Genomic DNA, 13,081 nt, shown 5'->3' on the forward strand with positions numbered 1-13,081 from the left:
GTATTTGACTTGGAAAATATTTTATTTGAATAGTAAATAGTTATACAGTTGAAACAGTTCTATTGAAGCATTCTATAAATAGCTAACAATTAAGAAAATAATGTGTGTAGAAAAGAGATTGCATCTAAAAGTAAGAGCTGTCAGTTGTACAAGAGCTGTCTGAGCCCTCCAAGCAAATGGTAAGGTTGTATGTAATCGCTCAGATAGGTATAAAAGTTAAAACTTTTAGCAGATCCCTTTAGAAAAAGACCCTCTTCTAAAATGCACAGTGAAATGTCACAAGTGGCAGAAAAAAAGCGCATCAAAAATATCTGCAATCAAATAATATCATAATTTTCATAATATAAATAAATAGTGAATAAATAACACTCATAAATCAACATATACATTTAGAGTAAACTCATATGGTCCTACCGCAACAAAGATTATCAAACAAAAAAGTTGACATGTAATATTAAGGCAATTTCTACAGCATACTCTGAAAACTTCCCCCCCCCCCCCCCCCGCAAAAAAACAACCCTGAAACAAAACAGCAATTCAAGGCATTTGTGGCTATACTAAAGAAAACTCTTTTTTAAGCAGTTTGATTTGTTCACATACAAAAAGGTAAAGCCAGAATCCAGCAGTTCACAAGCCATAATAAAGCTAATCATGTGGTAAATTCAATTTACAGCCTGTGAAGTATAAAGGCATTATTCCTTAAGATTGACTAAAAACAACCCGTAGGCTAAATACATGTAGAGAAAAGAGTAGAGATGGGTAGAAAGGAAGAGAAAACGGAGACTTTCTAAAGACCGTCAACACATCGAACACTAGCAGTAAAAACAGTTGCTTTGCAAAAGGATTCAGCAGGTACATATTTTGAGCTTCCAAAAAATCCGAAGGAAAGGGGAATAGGGTAGGGTAAGGGAGGAACACCAACAAGGAGACAAAAGTGTACAGCTTTTTCTTCCCTTTTAACAGAAATAAACCAGCTCTTGTGAACAAGTTCACCTGGAGAAAATGAAGGAGAAGTTGAAAAAAAAAATAAATCACAATGGAGTTGGGAGAGGGAGGAGGGTGGGGGTGAAGAGTTGGTTACCAGCACGCTACAAGATCAAGACAACACTTTTCACGTTTCAGTTTTCACCACCAAGCGCGTTTCATTTACGAACGCCAAGAAAGCAGTTTGGGGTGGAGCAGGAGGGGCAGGGCTGGGGACAGACTGATGGACTGAAGGACCGACGGATGGGGCTCACAGTCTCTTTGTGGTTCTACAAGCGAAGGCACACTTCTTCAGGGGCTGGGGAGCTGGGGTTATCGGCGCTGGGGGTGGGGTGGATATTTCTGACAGGGAAAAGGGGTTAGGTATTTTTCTTCTTCTTTCTTCCTTCCTTCCTCTTTTCCCTTTCCTTCTCCTCTTCTCTCCTGTTCGGAGCAGGTTCTCTAGCAGGCGGGACGCACAGGCACCTGCAGCAGGATCACCTGTCTGTTCTCCGAGGGGTGGCATTTGTTGATGTGCCGCGTGAGCCCCGGCGAGCTGTAGAAGGTGGCCGGGCAATATTTGCAGGGGAACACCTGGGCCGCGTGCAGGAGGCGAAGGTGGCGCTCCTGGCCACTCTTGCTGGGGAAGGTCTCCCCGCACACTGGGCATAGATGGCACTCGGCGGGGGCACTCATGTTGAGGGGATTCGACGCTTCTCCTTCGCCCCCGGCTTCCTTCCCCGCCTTCTCGGGTGGTGGCAGCGGCTGCAAGCCGTCGGACCCCGGGTAGCTGGGGTAGACCAGCAGGTCATCCGGCTGGGAGGGCGGGAGTGGGGGCTGGGGCTGCGGTGCCCCTTGGGCCGCCCCCTTGCTCTGCAGGGCCTGGTGATGCGCCAGCAGGTGCTTCCTCAGGTACGCCTGGCGACGGAACTTTTTTCCGCAGTGGTGACACTCGTACAGCCCGTCCTCGGAGCCTGACTCCGACACCCCAGGGCTCGGCGTGTCCCGGTCGCTACCGCCCGCCTCCTTCGGCTCGCCACCAGCCCCAGCCTTGGCCAGAGCCTCCTCTGCACTGCCTTTGCCCTCGGCTGCTCGGGCGCCCCCAGCTGGCGGGGCCAGGGGACCCGCGGCGGCGACGGCTGTCCCCGGGGCGTGGTGCCCGCCGGCTGCGGCGGCCTGGGGTCGGGGCTTGTGCCAGCGGCGGTGCGAGGCGAGGTTGGCGGGGCAACTGAAGACCTTGTCGCACTCGGGGCAGCGGTACTCCACGCGCACAATGCGGGAGCACTTGTGCTGGGCCAGAGCAAACGGGTCCGCATACTCCTCCTTGCACAACTGGCAGATGAACTCGCCCAGCGGCCGGCCCCCGCCGCCACCAACGCCCCCACCGCCCGCGCCGCCGCCCGCGCCGCCACCACCCCCCGCAGCCCCACCGGCTGCCCCCAGCCCGGCCCGGCCTTTGGGCGGCTCCACTGGGCCCTCCTTGATCTTGAGGCCCAGTACGGGCGACGTGGTCACCTCGTCCTCGAAGTGCAGCTTGCGGATGGCCTTTGGCTTTTTCGCGGTCGGCGCTTTGCCCGGCTTGGCCGAGGGAGCACCGGCCTCTGCAGTAGGCACGGGCGCAGGCCGTTTACTCGGGTGCCGCAGGGTGGCGGAGGCGGCGGCGGGACCGGGGACCGACAGCAGGCTGCCGGCCGGGGGGTGGTGGCTGCCGGCGCCCCGGCCCCCACCTCCGCCTCCAGCCTCCGCGCCAGCAGCAGCAGCGACCGAGGAGAAGGCGGTGCCCATCTTGAGGTCGGCAGGGGCGAAGAGAAGGGGGTCCCCGCCGCAGGTGCCCCCCCCCAACGCCGCCGCTGCTCGCGCCGCCGCCGCCGCCGCCCCCGCCTCCCAGCAAGGATGTGGGCGTGGGGAAGGACTCCGCGGAGACTGGCGAGCCCAGGTTGAAGCTGCGCTCGAAGTACTTCTTCTTCTCGTGCTCCCGGCTCACGGGCCGCGTGGGGCTGTACAGCGGCGCCGGGTAGACCGCCTCGGGGTTGCCGAACTGCACGGGCTTGGGGCCCGCGGCCGGTTGCGGCGGCGCGGGCAGCTCTCGGGGAGGCAGCGGCAGCGGCGGCGGCAGCAGCAGCGGGGCCGGGGACGCACTGGCCAGCAGCGCTGCCGGAGCCCGCTCGGAACCGGGGAGGGACGGGGAGGAGCCGCCGCCGCCGCCGCCGCAGCTGGCGAAAAGCAGCAGCTCCCGGTCGCCGTCCTCACAGCAGCGGATCCGGTAGGAGACGGGCGTGGACTTCTTGTTTCTTTTCACCAGAAATCCTCGGGGCATCTTTGGATTGCTGCGCGGGGCGGGTTGCCCCGGAGACTGAGGAAGGCACTGGAGGGAGCGGTGCAGGGATGCGCCCTTCTCGGCTCTCTCGCCGCGCGCCTCGGAACGCACTCTCTAGTCCTTGCCTCCTTCCTCTCTGGCTGGTACCCGGTTCTCTCAGCGCCTCCCGCCGTCTTCGCCCATCAGTCTGGCTCCGCCCGCAGTAAGCAGTCGCGAACTCTTTCGCTCCTGCCTGCTGGTGTGATGTCTGTGGGACGTGTCTGTGGTGCGCCTTTTTTTTTTTCTTCCGTGCCCCCTCAAACACGTCCCTGTTCTCCCCTGCCTGCCCAGATAGCTGCACTCTTTTTAAGGGGGGGAGGATGCCATTGTTCTCGCCTCCCGCTCCGTTCCGAGCCAATCAGCGCTTCCCATTGCTCCTATGGATTTGAGGGTGGGAGGGCAAAGAGGTTTGAAAAAAGGGGGCAGGGACTTAGGGGTTGCTTGGTAGGTATAGCAGATGTACCTGAGGGTGTTTTCCCCCTTTTCTTTTCTTTCCATCCCTCCCTCCCCTTTCCCCCCCCCCCCCCTTTTGCCTCCTATTTACTTCTGGCCCCTCCTGGATAGAGGCACACGCCTGGCCCCTCCTCTTTTCACGGTCTGATGGTTTTCTATAGGAAGGCACACGTGCCTTGGCTTTGTGTCTCTCCTCCGGGGGGCACAGATCTGCCAAATGGAAATGTCCATCAGCATCACAATGAGCAGCATCTAAAATCGGTGGGATTACCCGCAGTTCTGGAGCAAAATAGCAACAAAGAAGAAGAATGGCCCAAAATATGTCAGGAGGGTTCAATATGCAAACTGAAGTGGAGGGCGAAGTTGGGGGGGGCACCGGAGTGGGGAAAAGTGTGGTGTGGAAAAGAAAAAACGGAGAAAGATGGTGAAGAGGGCACAGTCAGAAATGTGACATCTGAATTGTTTAAGAAGTCAAAGATAGGGAAGAAAGGATGGTATTTGGAAAATTAATAAAAGTGGAAAATAGTAGAAACCTGTGATATCTAAAAATCAACACACCGAATCCAAAACCGACTTCTTCACCGGGATAGCAACCCAGAAAATTCCTCAGGGAAGCTGTATTTCAAGTGAAAATAGAAACACTGCTAAACTATTTATGCTAAACTGAAGGGATTTAGGAATTCAGACTGTATCTGAATTACTGGAGTGAAATGTTAGTATCCACATCATCAACTCTTTCTCTCTTTAAAAGTCTTAATTAACTTCAAGAAGTCATTTCACACTTTTTGATGGATTAGTCTGAATCTTCTTTTCTGCTTTCAAAAAGAACTTACATTTTGAAACAGTTTTTTTTTTCTTTTTGGTAGAGTCCTACCAAAACTAGTTATTTCCTGTATCTTCATAATGCCCTATTAGAGCTCATCGTTTGTGCAAAGTTGCCCCTGTGCTCCCCTACAGCACAGTCATTTCATTTATTCAAGTATTTGCAAAATACCAAAATTCACGTACATATCAATCCATTTTGATAAACTTCTTTTAAATTATCCTTTGCTGCCTCATGCATTTTAATTCAGTTCGTGCATTTTGTCTGCTGTTTGACATCAGATGCTAAATCAAGGGGTCTAATCAAGTAGCTAAAAAATAAAGGGCCTGTCTGTCTCTGCACAGTAGCCTCCCAGAGCCATGCCCCTTTCACCTTTGTGAAGGAAATTAACCTCCTTCTATTGAACACGAACCGCGGCCAATCTGGACGAGAAAGAGACGCGTGCTGCGGGGCCGGGGAAGGGGGGCTGGGGGAAAGAGGAGGGGTGAGTGGGGAGTAGAGTAGAAGGAGGGAGAAATCTGTCCACCAAGACAAGGCAACGGTTTTAAAGAGGACAGGCTGCCGGTTTTACACCAGCTAAGTCATAACAGCTAAAAGAAACAAGGTAGTCGGTCTGCGCCCCATCCCCTCCTCAACCCCACGTTGAAACAATCTAGCAATTTCTTCTAATCCACATTACAGTTCACGTCATTGGGTTCAATGCAGGGGCGGGGGGGGTGATAGAGAAGAGGCTCTAATGAGGATAAACTCCTAGGTGACAGTCTATTATGTAGAAATAGGATAAAATGTCCACAACTGTATTTCTTAACGTTGTCTAAAATACTATAAGAATTAAATCCACATAAGATGCAACATGGCAAAAATAATTTTTCTAACAAAAAAAATGGAAATTTGATTGAAAGCATCACTAATTTGGGTTAGTTTGCCTTGACAAGAGTTTTTGGTGGTGTCTAATCTCAGGGAAGGTATTAGTTATTTTTGTTTTTTTTTTCCTCTGAGCAAATCCTAAAAATACAAACTGACCACCAGTTTTACAATGTCCACATGTGCAACAGTCTTTGATCTCTACCTAAGTCTCTATGTAAGAAAAGTTCCAAATCAATGTAATTCATAGACATTTGTTGATTTGAGGTTGGAGAGCGTCTAAATGTCAAAATAGGCAGAAAACAACCATTATGAGATACAATTTAACAGTAGTCAACTTGATTTTTGAAATATTAATCCCAGTTAATGGCAGCTCTGTAAAATATCAAACCCTAGATTCAAAAATCTAAAATTTATAAATATTTCCCATCAAATGTTGTATTCAATCCCTCCTTTCACCCCTTGACTATTATTTCTTTTAAAACTGGAAATGGGAGAGGTTTCCGTGGCTACCTGCCCCAGTTTTTCCTAATTACGGATTCCACCTGGATTGCTGTGCAATAGCAGTATTCAGAATCACCTTCCCCTTCAACAGTACACAGCATATTTTACATTACACATATAACACTCCCATTTATTTAACAGATAACTAGGTAAAATAAGTAACCTTGCAAACCTCAAAAAAAAATAATTATTGAAAGAACACACATTAATGTAAGACCAGCAAAAAAAAAAAAAAAAAAAACAACACCAAAACACCCCCTCTTTGCACACAGGGAATTCAAACAGTGCTATGAATTAACCAAAGAAAATCTATTGAATCCTATTGAGATACTTAGATTCAAAGGATCTGTTTCTTTTTGTTGTTTTCCTAGCTCTAGCCAGCTGAAATAAAAACTGCTTTCAGTCTCTTAGGGTAAAGATGAATTGAGACTTGAAAGGTACAAGTATTTCTAAACTAATTTTACAACCCAGGGCCGGACCAAAAAAATGTCGCAAAAAAAAAAAAAAAGCCTTCAAAACAGCTGCAGCAGATTGTGTTGACTGAGAGAAGCTGGGACTTCGTGTCTGCTGTACTTTTTTCTTTTTAATCTCTCTACATACATACAGGTTTTATTGACATAAAATAAAGGTACTTATTTTAATCTCTGAATATCAAAGTATCAAATCCCATTCTGCCATCATTAAAACCTGTTCCTATTCACTTAATATTTGCTTTTATTTCTTTCTGTAAATTGTGGGTCAATTTTTTTCCATTTGAGGACTCTTGAGGTTAGTCTGAATTAGTCTTTATAGCTTTCTGGTTAGCAGGTTCCCAGTAGGATTGAGTGTCCTCTTCTTAATAACCCCTACCTAGCCCTCAATTCCTGCTGCCCACATTAGTCTTCCCAGGGACTTCAAGCTGGAAGCCAAACTATATTGGAATTTGCTGTAACACCAGGACTCCGACTCCAATTGCAGACTTTGTTATTCCCCTCTACCCCCCGGCCTCTTTTTTTTTTTTTTTTTTTTTTGTGGGAAAAAAACAGATGCGGTCTTTTACTTTTCCCACTACAGACCCTTATGCTGGGGAGGATAGCACAGGAGCGGATTTGTTTTTTGTTTTACCTCTAGTTTCAGTCAATGAACGTCTTGATTTTTTTTATTACTTACTGGCCCCACCCACCTGATAAGGTCATTGGGGTGCAGGAAATTTGCTAATGGGCCCTGGTAAGAGGGTGACAAGAGGGTTTTTAGCGAAGTACAGTGTTGTATTAGCGTCCAACTTTGCTTAGCCTCTTAAGCAGATAAATAATCAACCTCAAAAGGAGAATTCCCTAGCTTTACTGTTTGCAAGTGACCAAGGCACCTTTTTAAAGGCCGAGACTTAAGGGGACTGGTTAGTGCCACCTCCTTCCTCTCTAGCTTTGAGCGGAAGAAAAAAAGATGACTGGAAACACCGCTCTTCCCGTCCCCCCCCCCCCCCGTTCTTCCAATAACCATGTGCAAGAAAACGCAGGTTGCAGTTAGAGGTTCATCAGGTTTTCTAAGACCTATTGTAGCAAAAACTATAAACAATGGGCTGTGTTGCTAGTGTTTGACCCAGGTCGAGTTGGGACCCGGGAGAGAGTGTATTGTGTTTGGAGGAATTAGTGATTGTTGTGTCTGTCTGAGGGGCACGCGATCGACACGCGAACCCTACAGCCCCCATCTCCTCCCCCTTTGCCTCTATTCACCTTACCCTCTTTCCCCATTCCCCCGCCCCTCTCCTTTGTTCAGCATATTAGCATAAAGCTGCTATGGATCTCCCGTTTAAATAATTACACACAAAAGAATAGTACATGAAAGAGAGAAAACAAGAAAGAATCCATGAGGCTGTTCTATTCCACCCAGCTCCGGGGGAAAAAAGAGCTGAAGTATTTTCCATCCCTTAAGTTTCAAGTATCCCCCTGACAATCTGCTCTACTCCCATTATTCAGCTTTGGGGTGATGGGATGGAGACCATCTCTTTTATTACACAAAGTATGTCTGTTGGAGGAGTATTCTCCTGTAAGTAGAGCACTTATGGCTATTTATGTCTACTTCAGGTAGGAAATTCAAGAAAGATAAGGCCTAAATGGCAGAAAGTCTGAGCAGCCGAAAGTTTTGTATTTTCATTGTGAGGTTGTCAAAAGACATCCATCGGTCCTAAGAAGATAAATATGAGCACACAACTGTGTGTGCTAAAATCACAGTCCTGGTTCGAAGAAGGACAGGACAAACTGGGAACCCTTTGTGATTGTCTAACATTAAATAACTTTTAGCACAAAGAATGAAGATTAAATTTTCCTTAACCTTTTCAGTGACTGTTGTGCTATTAGTAACTCCACAAAGGAAAGGGAAAACAAAACTAGTAAAAACTCAATTAAGAGAGAATATGGAAATACCCAACCACTTTTCAGTTTTTCTTCTTACAAGGATGGGTGACAGGATAACTGGGATTCATATCTGGCCAGATGCAAGCATACTTTCTACTGGTAATGAGGTTCCTTCCTTTCTTGTTCCCTCCCTTGTGGTCCTGGGATGAATGTGTGTGTCTGTGTGTCTATGTGTGTTATTTTATTTGTCTAGTGTGAGTGTATTTGTTCAGTGATGTGTGCTTCCCTGCCTCCCTGGTTAATGGGGGAGCAGTAGATTTGTTTCTATTAGCATTAGCATACAGCTGCAGGTTACTCCTCCCCCATGAGCAATGTACACTTTATCCAAACCTTATCATCACTTCTTCTCTCAACCAGAAAACAATCAACAGCTTCTCACACATGGCTACTTTCGTTCCCTCTCTCATTCTTAGCTAACACTCATACATGCACATACTCCATTTTTGAAACTTGAATATTCATAGGTACGTTTTACATTTTATGAAGCCCAGAACATTCACCTGCCTCCCCTCCCCTTTTTACTTCCTGTGTTATTTAGGTATAAAAAAGCAATAACAAGGCATTATTGGAATTAAGTTAGTCTCCCTTTTCATTACAGCTAATAAAATACACTCAGCAGTGCTGAGGCTCATTAATGACATGTATTCTTTGGGGGGAAACATGACATAATTGATGTATATGATATGATTAAAATGAACTTTTTTTAAAAGAATCATTTTGACAATATAGTCTAGTAGGCCTCATTTCTGTTTGTGCTTCTTAAATTGTTACTAATAGTAGATGCCAAGAGACTTAAGCAGGACATGTATTGATATTTTAATGCAGACTTTACAACTGTTTGCTTTTATAAAACAGCAAGCCTATCACCTAAAACTCCTTTCCTTTTTTTTTTGTTGATTTTTCTTCAGCTAATAAATAAACAAATAACAGGTTTGGTTTTTTTTTTATCCTTTTGGAGTTCTAAATAAAACTAAATGTACTTGATGGCAGTATACACAAATCCCACCCCAAGTCTTAGTTCTCTTATTCTCTATCTCTACTATCCCCAGTTATCATATACATTCCTTCCCCCTACTTCAGGAAATTCTTCCTCAAAAATCTGGTGACTATTCATTAACCTCATAAATGTACATTTGCTTACAGAGTAAACAATTAACCTGAATGTCTTCAGATCAACCTACTTAATTAAGATAGAGTATTTAAAAACATTTAACAGGCAACACTGAGTAGTGGAGAAAGAGCTAGATTTGAAGCCAGGATGTTTTGGGTTCAAGTCCTTCCTCTGACACATAATGGCAGTGTGACTCTGCAAGTCTGTTGTCATCTCACTGCTCTGTGCCACTAGGACAATAAGTTGTAGAGAAGGTACTGACCTGCAATGGTGGAGTGACTGTCTTCCCCTAGGGGTCCTCTGTATTAAGGAAATCACAGGTTCAATCCCTATCCCTCTAAAAGGTAGCACAGGGAAATCTAGACTATCATCAGCAGATGTCTAAATTAGTTTACAGTGTTGGTTAACCAATTTTATTGACCATAACTTTATGTTAGGAGTATCTTATTTTGTATGTTAATTCAAAGTCACAAAATCTGTGACTATTCAATGTTCAAACATAGCCTTTATGCTAAGGATTGCCAAAATATTATAGGGAGCCGCAACTGAAACTTTCTCATTTTGCTGATGAATGTGACCTGGATGAGCCTATTCTCTCAAGGGAAAAAAAAAACGTGTGTTAGTGCTAACCTATTCTCAGGCCTGTCTTGGACTTAAATTGGTATTAAATTGAGTTTGCATCAAGTAGTGATGCAGTTATGGTCATTCACCATTTCACTTGTTCTGTCTGTGCCATATGGCTGGATTGAAATACTATTCATTTCTAGATGTAAAGGTAGCTACCTGGTTCTTGCTTTCATTGTTCTACATATATTCACATAAAGCTTATTAATGAATAACTCAGAAGGGTTCCATTTACCAGATCTTTTGCTGATTGCACAAGTTTGCCTGACGTAGGAAAACCAGAGTCTAATGCTCTTTCATGTGAAATTGCTGCTCTGGGGAAGGGGTGGGGGGAGTTGAAATAGGAAAAGGGGATAATATCAAAACTCTCTAGCATTTGTAATAACATTAAAATGACTAAATAGTTTTTAGGACAGAGTTAGAAAATTGGTGTATAATTCTGTGATCACAGTTATGATTTTTTCCCCCTCTTAATAGTTATAAAACTTAATTTACTACTTCTAATTGTAAGAAGAGTGATACTGAAGTTTAAAAATACTTAGTGGCAGGAAGACTAAAACCCAGAATGAGCTGAAGCTTTTTAAAAAAATGCTAAGGACAATAAAAAGACATTTTAAAGGTATGTGTAAAGTAGCAAGAAGAATAAAGAAAGGACAGGCCCATTAGTTGAAGCGGGTGGCATATTTCTTCTTTCACCAAAAGCATAACTAGCCTGTTCCTATTTTGAAATAATAAAACATATTTGGTCAAGAAAGAGTTGAAGAGGAGGATAAGTGAAGAGATAGTAAGAATGTATCTTTACAGTTCTTCAAATAAATTCAAATTTCCTGGCCTCAATGAATTACTCCCTAGGGTACTGGGGAAAACAATATAAAACTTGAAGATGTGATTTCTGAAGGAATCTTGGAAAATAAGAGATATCAGATGATTGGAGATGGTTGAATGTCCCAACTTTTTTTGGAGGAGGCAAAGGTGATTTCTGAAAATGCTAGAACAATGAGCACCACATTGATTTTCAATAAACTGGTCAGGTCCAGAATAAGGGGAGCAAGTCTTGATGTACTTTGTGGTGGCCAAATTGTTATTTGTAGTTCTGGGTGACACATCTTAAAAGGGATGTTGACACATTGAAGCATGTTTATATTTAGAGGAGGGTGACCAGGTTTGAGGGTACTTCAAATCATATCATTTCATTTGAGGAATATGGGAAATGAGGATATTTAGGCAGGAGAGAGGTCTTACAAGGAAGTATTATGTCTGTCTATAAAAGCTGAAAATTGATCATCCGAAAGGATTCAATTTATTCTGTGCTATTCCAAAGATCAGAATTAGAATCATTTGGTGACAGGAAGGAAAATTTGGGCTTTTTTTTACAATCAGAGCTATCAAAAATAGAGTGAGTTTCTGTCTGCATTTGTGAGGTGCATATCACATGTTATATGACCATCTATCAAGGATGTTGTACCAGGGACTTCCATGAGTAAGGAAAGGTTGGACTAGATCACCTCTGATGTCCTTCCCAATTTTCAGAATCTCTAAAAAGGGTTCCTACTTTATCTATTTCATTAAGGTCAATAAATAAACAAATCTGGAATATATGCAAATGAATCCTATTTTTAGCTTTAATTGTTGAATATTCAATGAACAGTACTATCATTTTTTAAAAGTATCTAAATTAACACTCCTCAAATAATATAAATAACTGTTCTATGTAGTTTTTCCTACTGGTTCCCAAGTCAATGTGTATGTTTATCATGAAGACTTAATTCACTGTATATCCTAAGGACAAGATTTCTGACAAAATGTAATGGGTAGTACTTATTAAAGAATTTTCTTTTCAAACACAATTTAATGAAAATTAAACAGACATTCCAATGTCATCCACTCTTATCAAAAAAGCATTTATTAAGTACCTAAAATAAGCAGCAGATACTCTCAAGGAGTTTGGATTCTGCTAGGGGAGACAACGTATACACAGCTAGAAGTATAAATCATAATTTGAGGAGAAAGGAGAGATCACTAATAATGAAGGAGATCAGAAAGGGAGATAGCATAGAAGCTGATTCTTAAAAGAAGATAGGGATTTCAAGAGGTGGATGTGAAGAGGGAGTTTGTTACTGGCATCGGGGATAACTTACATAAAGGTATGGAGGTAAGAGATGAAGTAGTGTGTGTGAGGAACAAAGAGAAGGACAGTTTGGCTGGAACATAGAGGAAATAAGACTGGAAAAGTAGGCTGGGGGCTAAATGCCAAGCTTAAGAGTTTGTATTTTATCTTGTAGGCAATAGGGGGGCTACATAAAATTCTTGAGAGAGGACTAATATGGTCAGAGCTATGTTTTAGGAAAATTATTTTGGCAGTTTTATGGAGAATGGATTGGAGAGAGACTCCAAGATGGTAATCCAGTTAGGAGGCTGTTGAAATAATCCAGGTGAGAGGTGATGAAAGCCTGAATTAAGGTGGTGTCCATGAGGATGGAGAAAAGGAGATGAAAGTTAGAGATACTCTGGGAAATGGGGAGAGTAAAATGGTGAACATGTTTCCAAGGTTGGATGCCTAGGTGATTGAAAGAATGATGACACCTTAAGAAAAAATAGGGAAGTTGGGAGATTGGATGGGTTTAGGGGAAAAGATAAAAAAGTTCAGTTTTGAGTTTGAAATGCTTATGGAATGTATTGATGGAGTTGTCTGGCAGGCAGTTGGCAGTAGGAGCTCAGTAAAGAGATTAGGCCAGCTATTTAGATCTGGCCTTCATCTATTTAGAGATGATAACCACTGACCTTGTGGTTGCTGAAGGAATTACCAAGAGAGAAGATATAATTCCACATCTGTAAGATGAGGATAATAATAGCCAGAACCCCAGTGTTGTTGTGAGGATCGAATGAGATACTATTTGTAAAGCACTTTGCAAACCTTTTGATGTTGTTGGGAGGGGGGGTGTGCAGCTACTGTTGGGCCTCGAGTCAGGAAGACTCATCTCCATGAGCTC

The 13,081-nt window shown here is 44.2% G+C and overlaps 1 protein-coding gene across 1 annotated transcript; it reads right to left on the bottom strand.

The window, feature by feature from the left end:
* Positions 1-538: 538 nt before the first annotated feature.
* Positions 539-3,283, bottom strand: INSM1 (INSM transcriptional repressor 1). The gene is given in 4 exon segments (XM_027840438.1): positions 539-2,013; positions 2,101-2,335; positions 2,411-2,817; positions 2,819-3,283. Coding segments are annotated over 4 exon segments (1,692 nt in total). The 5' UTR covers positions 3,281-3,283; the 3' UTR covers positions 539-1,425.
* Between the last annotated feature and the right edge of the window lie 9,798 nt (positions 3,284-13,081).

The sequence above is a fragment of the Vombatus ursinus genome, unplaced genomic scaffold (genome assembly GCF_900497805.2).
Source record: "Vombatus ursinus unplaced genomic scaffold, bare-nosed wombat genome assembly UNPS02014841.1, whole genome shotgun sequence".
In the NCBI taxonomy this organism is placed as follows: domain Eukaryota; kingdom Metazoa; phylum Chordata; class Mammalia; order Diprotodontia; family Vombatidae; genus Vombatus; species Vombatus ursinus.